The sequence below is a fragment of the Epinephelus moara genome, chromosome 20, assembly GCF_006386435.1.
Source record: "Epinephelus moara isolate mb chromosome 20, YSFRI_EMoa_1.0, whole genome shotgun sequence".
NCBI lineage: Eukaryota > Metazoa > Chordata > Actinopteri > Perciformes > Serranidae > Epinephelus > Epinephelus moara.
This window is the reverse complement of record NC_065525.1, coordinates 34,278,057-34,290,596: the sequence shown is the minus strand read 5'-3', so window position 1 is coordinate 34,290,596 and position 12,540 is coordinate 34,278,057. Positions and strand designations below refer to the sequence as shown.

The window sequence follows — 12,540 nt, the reverse complement described above, 5'->3', positions numbered from 1 at the left end:
CAGCTACCGCAGGCAGAGGAGAGTGAGTGGAGGCTCGGGGAGGACGTGCCAACCGCCGCTGTCTTTTTACTTCCTGGTCCTCCTTCTTGTCAGGTTAGCTTCGCCGTTAGCCTGGCAGTCATGAGACCAATGCAGCGGCTCCAACACTAACATGGATCTGGACGGCAGGTAGCAGGTTTGTGAAGCTAATCTGACCACAGTTCGGTGCCCAAAATAGAGACGTCTGATTTTTTTTTTTTTTGCTGGTGGGGATGACTCGTCACGTGCATACCGGAGACGCAGAGGCGCGAGAGCCTCTCCTAAGCAGTGCCTACCTGAAGCCAAACGAGCTGGACTCAGATGAAGGTAAAAGTCACTGACACTCCATCACTTCATCACTAACTGCTGTTTGACTCAGGTTTAATTTAATAACCAGACACACAGACATATAACACACATTCAGTATATTATGCAATGACATTGTAGATATAGTGTTTTTTTGTTTGTTTGTTTTTTAGTTTAAAGGGCACCAAAGCAGATTTGTTTCTGTAATCATGCAACAAAGGTTATCCCATATCTCAATTTAACTCCCAAAAATACACAAAATATCCCTTTAAGAGTTAACTTAAGGAAGTGGTGGAACGAAAGTACATATTCAAGTGCTTTAATCAGTATTTTTGAGGTACTCTACTGAATAGGAATGCATGATATTGGATTTTTTTCGCTGACATCCAATATGCTGATATGTAACAACTCATCTGACCGATAACCAATACTGATATCGATATATCCACTTTTTTTCCCTAACTAATTTTAATGACTATCAAGTCTCTTCTGTGGGTGAATTAACATCATATTATGCATGCATGCTCTTTTCATAATGGCCCACCAGCAGATGGAAACATTGGCTGATTCCGATATTTCATTTTAAAGCCTGTATGGGCCGATACCGACAATGAGAATCCCTAAAAATATCCCTCTAAGAGTCAGCCCCAGGAAGTGGTAGAAAGTGCCTAAGAACAATTTCGAGGTACTTGTACTTTACCCAATAGGAATGCATGATATTGGATTTTTTGCCGATATCCAATATGGCAATATGTAACAACTCATTTGACCGATAACCGATAGATAAATCTACTTTTTTCCCTACCTAATTTTAGTGATCAAGAAGTTTCTTATGTAGTGGAATAAACATCATATTATGCATGCATACTCTTATCGTGATGGCCCACCAGCAGATGGAGACATGAATTACAAAGCTTTTTAATGTATTTAATATGCAATCATTGTACAAATTAAGAAAAAGCATGTTGACCGATTTTTATAGTTACTGATATTGGACGATAATGATGATAATCCCTAAAAATATCCCTTTAAGAGTCAGCTCCAGGAAGTGGTAGAAAGTAAGCACATACTCAAGTGCTGTACCTAAGTACAACTTCGAGGTACTTGTACTCTACCCAACACGAATGCATGATATTGGAGTTTTTGCTGATGTCCAATATGCCAACTCATTTGACCAATAACTAATACCAATATCGATATATCCACTTTTTTCCCCAACCTAATTTTAGTGATCATAAAGTCTCCTCTGTTGTGGAATTAACATCATGTTATGCAAGCGTACTCTTATCGTGATGGCCCACCAGCAGATGCTTTTAAATGTATGTGATATTCGTTCATTGTGCAATTTAGGAAAAAGCATGTTGGCCAACTCTGATAGTTCATTTTAAAGCCCATATTGGCCAATTCTGATGAGAATCCCTAAAAATATCCTTCCTAGAGTCAGCTCCAGGAAGTGGTAGAAAGTAGGTACATACTCAAGTGCTGTACCTAAGTACAATTTCGAGGTACTTGTACTCTACCCAATAAAGATGCATGATAATGGATTTTCTGCCGATATGTAACATCTCATTTGACCAATATCTGATACCGATATCGATATATTAGCTTTTTTCCCTACCTAATTTAAGTGATCGTCAAGTCTCTTCTGTAGGGGAATTAACATATTATGCATACATACTCTTTTCATGATGGCCCACGTGCAGGTGGAGACATGGAAAATGATGCATTTAAATTAATGTAATATTTATTTATTTTGCAAATTAAGAAAAAGCAAGTTGGCCTATTCAGTTCATTTTAAAGTCGATATTGGCTGATACCGATGACGTGTCGATATTATTGTGCAGGCCTTAAAAGATCCCTCCAAGCGTCAGCTCCAGGAAGTGGTGAAATGTAATTACATACTTAAGTACTGTACCTAAGTACAATGTTGAGGTAATAATAATAACAACAATAATAATAATGATAATAATACAAGCGGCTGAAATGAGTTTCCTCCGTGGGGTGGCTGGGCTCAGCCTTAGAGATAGGGTAAAGAGCTCAGACATCCAGAGGGAGCACAGAGTAGAGCCGCTGCTCCTTCGCATTGAAAGGGGTCAGTTGAGGTGGTTCGGGCATCTGATCAGGATCCTCCTGGACGCCTCCTGTTAGAGGTGTTCCAGGAATGTCCCACTGGTAGGAGGCCCCGGGGCAGACCCAGAACACACTGGAGGGATTATATATCTCATCTGGCCTGGGAACACCTTGGGGTCCCCCAGGAGGAGCTGGAAAGTGTTGCTGTGGAGAGGGACGTCTGGGGTGCTTTGCTTGGCCTGCTGCCCCCGCAACCCAGCCCAGCATAAGTGGATGAAAATGGATGGATAATAATAATGAATTGGTTTTATTATTATTATTATTATTATACATTGGATTTATATAGCACTTTTCTTGATACTCAAAGACGCTTTACAGAGAACAAGAACAACAAAAGAAAACAAAAATGAAATAAGCCATAAGAATGGAAACAATGCAGAGAGAAAGGAGGACACAGTTTTTTAAAGGTTGTAGAGACTTGTACAAATATTGTACTTTTTACCCCACTGCATTTGTGATTACTTACTAGTTACTTTAAGTAGTGGGAAGTAATCAATTACATTTACTTAACTACTTTACTCAAGTACAATTTTGAGGCATATAATTGAGTTAGCAGTAAGACAGACAGACCAGCAGATGATGGAAAAATAAGCAGGTCATGAACTTTGAAAATTGTGTGGGAGTGAAAGACGGCCCATATAATATTCCAGTAAACTACAGTGGTGGAGGAGGCAGCACACTAAGATCTTAATGAAATATTCTGTAAAAGTCCTGCATTCAAAATATCATCCAAGTAAAGGTACAAAAAAGAAGGACTATTAGTATCAAAGTAAAAGTACTCATTATGCAGAATAATAAATTATCGATGCATTAATGTGTTTGTCACTTTAATGTTGCAGCTTGTACAGGTGGAGCTCATTTTAATGACTTCAGACACTGGTAGGTAGTTTAATAATACATCATCATTTGTTAGTTGGTTTATATTTTTTTATTAACAGTCGGAATCTTCAAAGTAAAGCTGTCGAATAAATGTCAGAGTTAAAAAGTAAAATATTTGCCTCCGAAACAGGAATAGGAGTACCCTATTAACTAGCATAAAATGGAAATACTCACGTAAGTGAGAGTATCTAAATTCCACCACTGCAAACTTAAATACAACTCCAGTCAATACATGTTTGACAGCAGATTCCATGCTGTTTCCACTCAAAACTGATTTCTAACAGCTACCTCTGTTTTTAACATCACAATTCACAGTTGGAGAGTAAATGACACTTTCTGAGGTACACATTTTAGTCTGTCAATGATTTAGACTCTCCTCCAGAGGTCCTGGCCAAGTCCTGAATGTCCTCAGACCCCAAAAACTGCCCCTTTAGCTTTAGATAAAAACATAAAACAGTGCCAACATAGCCTACAATCCTGAGTGAATTGAATTAAACGATTAATCAATTATAGAAATAGTTGCTGATTGTATCATGCACATGTTGAAACCACTCCTATACTGGAATACCTCCTGACCTCAGATTTCCTGTTTGTCAGTTAATTCATAGTAAATTGGTGTTCTGAAAATCATCAACTGTCATTAAACTAACTTTGAGGATTAGGGTCTGAAGTTATTCATCTGAAATCATCCTTCATGTGACCTGTTTGCATGTGTTTTTGCTGCTGCTTCAGGTGAAGTAATTTTCGAAAGGAGTGCATCAAACACCACCGGTGACGCTGGTGATGCTCCACATAGAAGATTAACATATGAGGAAGCAGTGGAGAAAGCAGGTAATATAAAGTTTCATGGTGTTCCTGTTACTTTGGGCCATTTTGTGTTGCTCTTAAACATCAAAAGTACATTAAAATGGAGGCGCTCCATAGCTCAACTACTGGAGCGGACGCCCTGTGTACAAAGCTGCAGGCTCAATTCCAAGCCACGGCCCTTTGCTGCATGTTGTCCCCCTTTCACTCTGGATCTGTCCTGTCTAATAAAGGCAAACATGCTGGAATAATAATCCTAAAAAGTACAAGTATTATTGCTGTTTTGTCAGACACACGTTCAAGACGCATTTTAACCAAATTTAGGACAGATTTTTAGACAGTTCACGTTTCACTTATTCAAGAATCGCAGGTAAGCACTGCAGTTAAGTAGTATATATGTGGTCTTGTGCAGAGGTCATTTTTATGAAGGAATATGGTTATTAGAGTGAGTTAAGTCAATCTACAGTTTGCCAACAGGTAAGTGCAAGTATGACGTAAAATGACTTTTATAGTTTAAAGATTTGTAACATTAAAAATGTGGACTGTTACATATAAAGACTTCACTCATTTTCACAAAAGAAATTAAAAAATGTATAAATGAAATGAGATTAAATGTTTTGTGGTAGTTAAGACCTCACAAATTCAAATTTAAGACTACTTAAGGCCTTATTGTAATTTAATTTTAAGACTCTTTAAGGACCTGTAGACACCCTGAATACGTTTTGACCTAACAGTGGTGAGGTAGAAAAAGAGTACATGACATAATATTAAAAACAGAATCTGGATGCATTATTGTGAAAGGAATAAGCTCAGTTTCGAACACATTAGATTTCACAATCTCTTTAAAGCTGACATGTAATACTGAGGTGTCTCTTGACCATAATGGGCAGCTAGACGACATTACTGTTGAATATATCCAAATTAGGCCTATAAAGACATCCGTTGATTCCTTAACAGATCACTTTTCTCTTTGTTTACTCACTGTCTGTTCTGCTGTCGCTCTCAGGTTTTGGTTTGTTCCACTGGCTGCTGCTGGTGGTGTGTGGTTGGGCCAATGCCAGTGACGCCGTGGAGATTCTGTGTGTGTCTTTTCTGCTGCCAACAGCACGCTGTGATCTGCTGCTGAGCTCTTCAGACATGGGCCTGCTCACTGCCAGCATCTTCCTCGGTGAATCACAGTCATTTAATAATAAATCTGTTATCCTGTCTGAGTCGTGGTGGACAGATAGAAAAATGAATCGGCAATTATTTTTGACAATTGGTGATCGTTCCAGTTATTTATTTATTTTTAGTAAAATGCCAAATGTCGTCTGGTTTCAGCTTCTCAAAGGAGAGATTTTGCTGCTTTTCTTTGTCATTTATAACGAATATTTACAGGTTTTTGGAGTGTTGGTCGGATGAAATAAGCAAATTAAAAGGTGTCACTGTGGCCTCTGAGAAACTGAATGGCATTTTTTCCAAAAATGTTAATGTTTTATAGACTTATCAAGAAAATAATCAATAATGAAACAATCATTTATTGCAGCCCTGAGCAGGTACAGTTCACCTGTGAATACTAGGGCTGCTACTAGCAATTATTTTTATTGCCATTAATCCATCTACTATTTTCTCAATGAATCAATTAGTTGTTTGGTCTATAAAATGTAAGACAATCGTAAAAGAAATGTTGACCTGTGTTTCCCAAAGCCCCCGATGACGTTTGGGGAATTGAAAAACAGTTACAAACAGAGCATGATGCTGCAGTGTAGAAAGTCTGACACTGAATTTTAAAAATGTTGCCAACATTTGAATAAAAAACGAATGAGGCTGAACTCTTCAGTCTAGTTGTGAAAACAACACTAAAAGAAAATAAGAGTCTACAGCCATACCAGTGTCGGCAGTATCAGCAACGCTTCAAGCTAAATGCTAATGCTAAATGCTGTTGTCTTGTCTTACTTTCTTCCTTATTCCTGTTTCTTAGGAATGATGGTGGGCGGCTACATGTGGGGATACTTGGCTGACCAGAGAGGGCGTCGCAGGGTCTTGATTGTGTCCCTGACAATTAACGGGTTATTTGGAGGTCTGGCCAGCGTGGCGCCGTGGTTCTGGCTTTTCCTGCTGCTGCGGTTCATCAGCGGCATCGGGTGAGCACGTGATTTGTATATGTTTTACATTTTTTTGATGTGGGTGCCAAGTTGTGTACCTGACAGCCACACAGTGCAGTGTGACCTCATTAAGCAGGGAAACAAACTTCATTCAAGTATGTTTCCATGCTTAATGAGGTCATACTGCATTTAAACGATTGTGTTTTTTTCCTTACAACACCCACATGAAGCAAAACATAGGTGTAGGTGATGGAAAATATGAGTCAAACAAACTGGAAGTTATGAAGTGGTAAATTGTGAAAGTGTGACCTTTACTCGCAGTGTCCTCATAAGACCAACCACAGTAACGATTTGCCTCCTAAATAAGTAAACAGTTGCAGACAGCTCAAGATTAAAAGCTGTTTTCTTCCCCTCTGCAGTGTCGGCGGGTCGATCCCAGTTATCTTCTCCTACTTCTCAGAGTTTATGCCCCGTCTGAGGAGAGGTGCAATGATCAGTGCTCTGGCCACCTTCTGGATGGCAGGAAACATCCTGGCTGCAGGTGGGAAGACACATAAATATAACAGTGTCAGTGTTGCAGGATAAAAACACAAGTGCTGCTACCACTGGTTACAGGACAAACATGCTAACATCTAGTGTGCTTTATCTTGCATTAATAGCTTGCTACATGTTACATTAATGACTCCACATCTGTCTGCATGCATTAGATTAACACATCTGTGGGTCTGTAAACTGAAATCTGATTCTGATTCTGATTAATCAGTCGCCCTTTTAATGACGGACATTTTGATTTGTCCTACAGCAGCAAGAAAAGCACAGATGCTACAAATATCATCAATGATGGCTCTGCTCTGTTTAAGTGTGCCAAGATGAACTTGTGACTTGTCATGGAGAGCATCGGACGGCTAGACGTTCATGCTTTCCATTTTCTCACAGGAGGGTGTTGTTTCATTGGTCTTTCCCAAAAGCTGAAACATGCCACTGGAGTTTTCTGCCCATGTTTTGTTAAGATGCAGGCAGAGGAGGTGAAGAAGAGACACAAGGTGAAATGAGTCAAGACAACGGGGGTTTAACAAAACGTGACATACTTGCCTCGGCGCTGACATTTTAAAGCAAATTCAATTAAATAAGATGCGTGGCACAGCTGCGTCATGTGTCAATTGTATTGTTATTATAGCCTACCGTTGTATTTTATGACCTCTGTCAGATGAGCACAACAGTCTTTGTAACAACTTATATATTTACTTTTGATTAAATTCACAACCTGGCAGCTGTGTCACCCATCTTTTATACGCCATGGGTGCCATAAAAGCCTTCCACAAAGGATAAGCTGGCTCATATGTAGCTCCTCTGGCAAGCCTCCTCTCTCCTCAGGATGCATTTAGAGATTAAGACATCCTTGAAGATGGCACGCTAACATCAATTTCTGGGCAAGAGGAGTACATTTATACAAAGTTTAACCAGTTTGTTCTCGCTTTAAAAACCTGAATACATCCTTAAAAAACAAAGATTTAGACTTTGCAGTGAAAGCATGAACTTCTTGGCAGGCACTATCACAATAAAACAAAGAGTTCTGAGTCCTGACATGGAAAACGTCTAGCCTTGTGTACTGAGTGTCTATCTTGTCTGCAGGTCTTGCCTGGCTGGTGATTCCAAGAACCTGGGCACATTTTTCACTGGGATCACTGGAGTTTCAGAGCTGGAGATTGTTCGTGGTGCTGTGCTCTGTTCCCAGCCTCACGTCAGCCATTCTCTTCAAGCTGCTCATGCCTGAAAGCCCCAAGTTCCTCATGGAGGTATTTCAAGGCCACAGTGTGTTTGCAGCTTGCTTTTTGTTTTCTCCTGAGCCGTCTTTGAGACTTTTGTCCTGCCTTTCCCAGGCTGGCCGAGAGACAGAGGCGATCCACGTCTTCCAAGTGATGTTTAAGCTGAACACATGGAGGAAGGGAAAGGATTTACCGGTAAGAGACAGAGATTGAAATGACAAAGTACGAGCCAAAGAAACAGAGCAAAAGGTGAAATCGAAGGGAAGTTATGTTTCTAATGAAAGTTTCATTATTTGTTTGTGGTTTGTGCAAGTTCTCTTTGCCACTTCCTTCCCTCATTCTACAGTGTAATGATCTACTGTGAGTGTGACGACTAATTTCAAACTCTTTTGAAGGAATTTGGTTTGTGCACCAGCTCAAAGCAAAAAGGGGAAGTGGAGGAGACCAGAGGTCGTAGTTCACGTGGAGGGAGACTCGCCAGTATTTTGAAAAAGGTAATGTCACTAACAGAGAAGAACTCCACATCCACAGAGATGATATTTAGAGGACAGCTGCAGAAATTTGTCAAAGCACATTTTTTTAATTCAGCTGAATACATTGTGGTGAGATGCCAGCTGTTTACATGGCTAATGAAAATTAATATTCCACTAGTATTCTCATTTGCATGCAGCTGAGCATATTCTGAATAATGTGCTCTGACATGTTTTTTACGTCAAAATACAGAAAAGTTAAACAGTCACAGCTGCTTGCGCCATTTTGCTTCTATGCATCATTATAGGATATTTTCAAAGTTTTCCACCGTCGGCTGACTTGTTGCACAGTGCAAATACAGCCTCCTACAACCACCTTCTTGAAAAAGTCGACGATATTTGCACAAACCCAAAAATCTGCTCATATTTGAATGTTTATAATGTTTAAAAGTAGATGTGCTTCTGCTTCCGACCACAAATGTAGGCTTGTCTTTTGGGTATGCATCTCTACCTCAGCTTTACAAAGGCTTGGTGAGTTGGTTTGTGTAACAACAGAGCTGACCGTGACCAGACAAGAAGCGGTGTGTCGCAAACTGCGGTAAAAACCACAGCTGAGACACATCTTCCAAATGCGCAATACATGTCCAAAGAATGCTGCTAAAACCTGAATAATACCAGCATATCCCAGAGGTCTAAATCTGAAAAAGGCCTAAGTCAGAATATTTTAACTGAGTATGTTGTTTACAGTAGCTGTGTCAAATAAGGAATCTTGTCATATTTGGAATAGTGGACTATTGGTGTGTGCGTGTAGGACTTGAAGTAGCGCAGCTAGATTAACCAGCTGTGGGTCCTCAGGGTGAAACTTGCTGTAGTACTGCCTGACCACATTTGTAGGGCTTCAGCTCACTTTTAACAGCATTGTCAATTAATCTTCTCATTATTTACTTTAATAATTAATAGTTTTTTTCTGCAAAATGTCAGTAAATAATAAAATATGTCCTGTATTCTTCCAACAAAATATTCAGAGAACTGAAAGTGGCAAATCGTCAAATTTGAGAGGCAAGACTTTAGAGGACCCTGTGGGCAGTTGTCCATTTTGCCTGTTCAGTAATCCACCCTGTCAAACACACAGTTGTTACTCATACTGCTATATTATTATGTTATTCCTTGATTACTGATATTTGTCATTGTCATTTAATTAATTTCTCTGGTTTGACTTACAGGCCTTGGTGCCTATTAAGCAGATGTTTCGTGAATCGCTCAAATGCAGGAGCATTTCTCTGCTCATCATCTTCTACTGCATCTCCTTCGGGTAAGAAATCCCTTCTGTACGTCTAAATACAGACTCAGGAGTGTCAGAGGTGAAACTGGAGCTCTCCTTTATGCTTCTGTTGTTGCAATGGTGTAAAAGCTCAGGGCTTTACATCACTTAATGTAATAAAGCCTTTAAAACCAGGAGAAGACGACACTTACGATATTACTATACAAAATCTAAGACGACATCAAGTCTCATATACTGATATCGATATCATTGCCTAGCCCAACTCTGATGTCATAGATACTTCCTGTTCACCCAGTCCAGCCCCCTCTCCTGCCTGGCTATCACTTCCTGAGCTCTGCAGCTTTAAACGGCAGCGAGAGATAACAGCTGCAAATATATATCTCCAACAAACAGAAATCATGTCTGAAAAACTGTTAGAAAACGACTTCAACTTCACCGTGTCTGTGATGCTTTATATTGACCTGTAGTCTCAGTGAAGTTTTACATTTAAAAACTTAACAACTGAAGCTGCACTGTAACTTAATTTAAACACTTAAATCTCTTTAAATGTGTGTGTGTGTGTGTGTGTGTGTGTGTGTGTGTGTGTAGGTACTACGGTCTGTGGATGTGGTTCCCGGAGCTCTTTAAGAGAATTGAGGACGGCGGTTCTCCCTGTGCCAACGGGTCCGTGACGTCTCCTCTCCACGACCAAACCTGCTACCCAGTGAAGACAGCAGGTGTGTTTCTAGGAACATAAAGATATTACTGCAGTCAGCAAACACACAGAGCAGAACATGAAGCACAAATTTATAACAGTCAAACATAAATATGTTTGAGAAAGAGGTTAGAATAAAGGATCATTAACACATACGTATTTCCTCTGTACAATAAAACTAAACACATTTAAAGTATAATGAGACTGAAACAAACTATAATGTCACCACCAGAGTAAAAGATGGCTACACAGAGGAGACAAAAATGAACCAAGACAAAAGGTGCTCAGGGTATTTTTAAACTGGTGGATGCAGGTCACTTCATTTTTTTGTCTCTGTAAATGTTGTTATTCTTTTGTAAGACCAAATACTTTGGTACGTTGCATCTGAAGACAGAAAGCACCAGATCAGACTCAACCCCAAAGATGTGCTCCTTGAACTTTTCAGTTTATTGTTTCCTCTCTGAATTTGAGACTCTAAACTGCCTCTAGATTTGAATGTGTTGTGTCTGTAAAACTTCAGTTAGTAGCCCGGGCTATTATTAGTTAAATCACTGAAATCAACAGGCCTATATTTGGGACAGGCTTTTGATTTGTTTCACACAAAACTGTTGCTCAGCAAAGATGGAAAATACAACACCCATCATACCAACACAACACCACTTTATCCTGTTAAAACAATACTCACAACTTGGATTCATTTTTATAAAAAACCCTTTTGATTCTCTTGATCTGAGGACTCTAGGAGGTTGAAAAGAATATGACTAACTTACAGGGTAATAGACAAATGGACACATAATTTGACTTAATGACCGCTTCAGAGGTAACGTAAATCGCATGTGTCATATCCAAGTCCTCCTTTTCATCCGTGTTAAAAAATCCAAAATAAATCCAGACATTTGATTTGAACGCCAATGAAGACACAACAATATTTCATCATTTAACAGCACAGAATCTGGTGTTGGTACAGTATACAATCCGTTGCTTAAAACCAAAGCAATATGACCAATAACTCTTCTTTCTCCGGTGCCTCCGTCCTTGTTTTGATGAACTTCCTGCTAAATGCCGCTGACTGAGACCTCTGAAGACCCCACCAGGAAAAAAAGCATCAGCGCCATCTAGTGGACTGAAAAAGCTTGATTTATTATTCTAGTACCAATAGTTGTGTTAAAATGCGTATTTGCAGAAATTAGTGATGTATATAATACAAGACTGATACTTGGTGTCCCTGTATCGATATAATATTGCCACGCAAAATGTCGCCATACTACGCTGTATCGATTTTTCCCCCACAAGATGAGCTGGTAATAAAAAAACAACAAGTTATGGATGTTTCTTCATTACCTTCCTGTTTCTGTCCCTCACAGTGTACATGGAGGGCTTCATCATTGCCGCAGCAAACCTACCAGGAAACATCTTCACCATTCTTATGATGGACAGCACTGGAGGAAAAGCTCTGCTGTGTGAGTCTGTTTAAGCTGAGGTCTTTTTTCATAAAGCCAAGAGGAGTCTGTCCACATCACCAGCCAGTGCTCGTCTTTGAGTCTTTGAATGAAAATCTCTTCTTTGTTGCGCCTCCAGCCTTCAGCCTGATGGTGTCCAGTCTCAGCGTCTTCCTCATTTATGTGGTCCAAACCAAAGTCCAGAGTCTGATCCTGTCTTGCGTCTTCAGCGGCGTGTCAGTGATCGCCTGGAACGCCTTGGACGTGATTGGAACAGAGCTCTACCCAACGCAGCTACGGTCAGTTTGTCTTTTCTTAAAGCTCAATGTATGTTTAGCTAGAATCCATAAAAGTGGCTCAAACATGGCCGTTTAGATTTCTTTGTCAATTTTGGATCCTTAATTACTTAGATAGGTTTGTTTGTAACTAACTGCACTCCCTGAAGAAATGTTATCATATTTTTGGAACAATGAAAGAGTGATTCCAGAGAGAAGCAGACAGAGGGGTCTACAGTCTGTGTTTGAAGGATATATCCAGGATGTCAAACTGACTCAGCAACAACAACAGGTTAAAAAGACAAAGATAGTTAGAAGCTAAAGCCGAACTATAGGCTACAGATCACAGTGTAAAAGTGAACCACCACATCACTGCTGATCGCCACACAAGAC

At 39.8% G+C, this 12,540-nt stretch overlaps 1 protein-coding gene and 1 long non-coding RNA gene across 2 annotated transcripts in view; one reads left to right on the top strand and one right to left on the bottom strand.

Moving 5' to 3' along the window:
• The first annotated feature begins 205 nt into the window (after nucleotides 1–205).
• Nucleotides 206–12,540, top strand: part of sv2 (synaptic vesicle glycoprotein 2) — a 14,204-nt gene continuing 1,869 nt past the window's right edge. The window contains exons 1-12 of the mRNA XM_050072687.1: nucleotides 206–345; nucleotides 4,066–4,164; nucleotides 5,144–5,305; nucleotides 6,098–6,260; nucleotides 6,641–6,762; nucleotides 7,854–8,017; nucleotides 8,102–8,182; nucleotides 8,383–8,481; nucleotides 9,681–9,769; nucleotides 10,328–10,455; nucleotides 11,798–11,893; nucleotides 12,012–12,171. Coding sequence (XP_049928644.1) covers nucleotides 252–345; nucleotides 4,066–4,164; nucleotides 5,144–5,305; nucleotides 6,098–6,260; nucleotides 6,641–6,762; nucleotides 7,854–8,017; nucleotides 8,102–8,182; nucleotides 8,383–8,481; nucleotides 9,681–9,769; nucleotides 10,328–10,455; nucleotides 11,798–11,893; nucleotides 12,012–12,171 — 1,457 coding nt within the window. The 5' untranslated portion in view covers nucleotides 206–251. The remainder of the gene's footprint in view (nucleotides 346–4,065; nucleotides 4,165–5,143; nucleotides 5,306–6,097; nucleotides 6,261–6,640; nucleotides 6,763–7,853; nucleotides 8,018–8,101; nucleotides 8,183–8,382; nucleotides 8,482–9,680; nucleotides 9,770–10,327; nucleotides 10,456–11,797; nucleotides 11,894–12,011; nucleotides 12,172–12,540) is intronic.
• LOC126407627 (uncharacterized) lies at nucleotides 8,101–9,816 on the bottom strand. Its single transcript, XR_007571808.1, has 2 exons — nucleotides 9,679–9,816; nucleotides 8,101–8,149 (listed from the first exon to the last, which is right to left on the bottom strand). It is a non-coding gene; the product is annotated as an uncharacterized LOC126407627 (long non-coding RNA).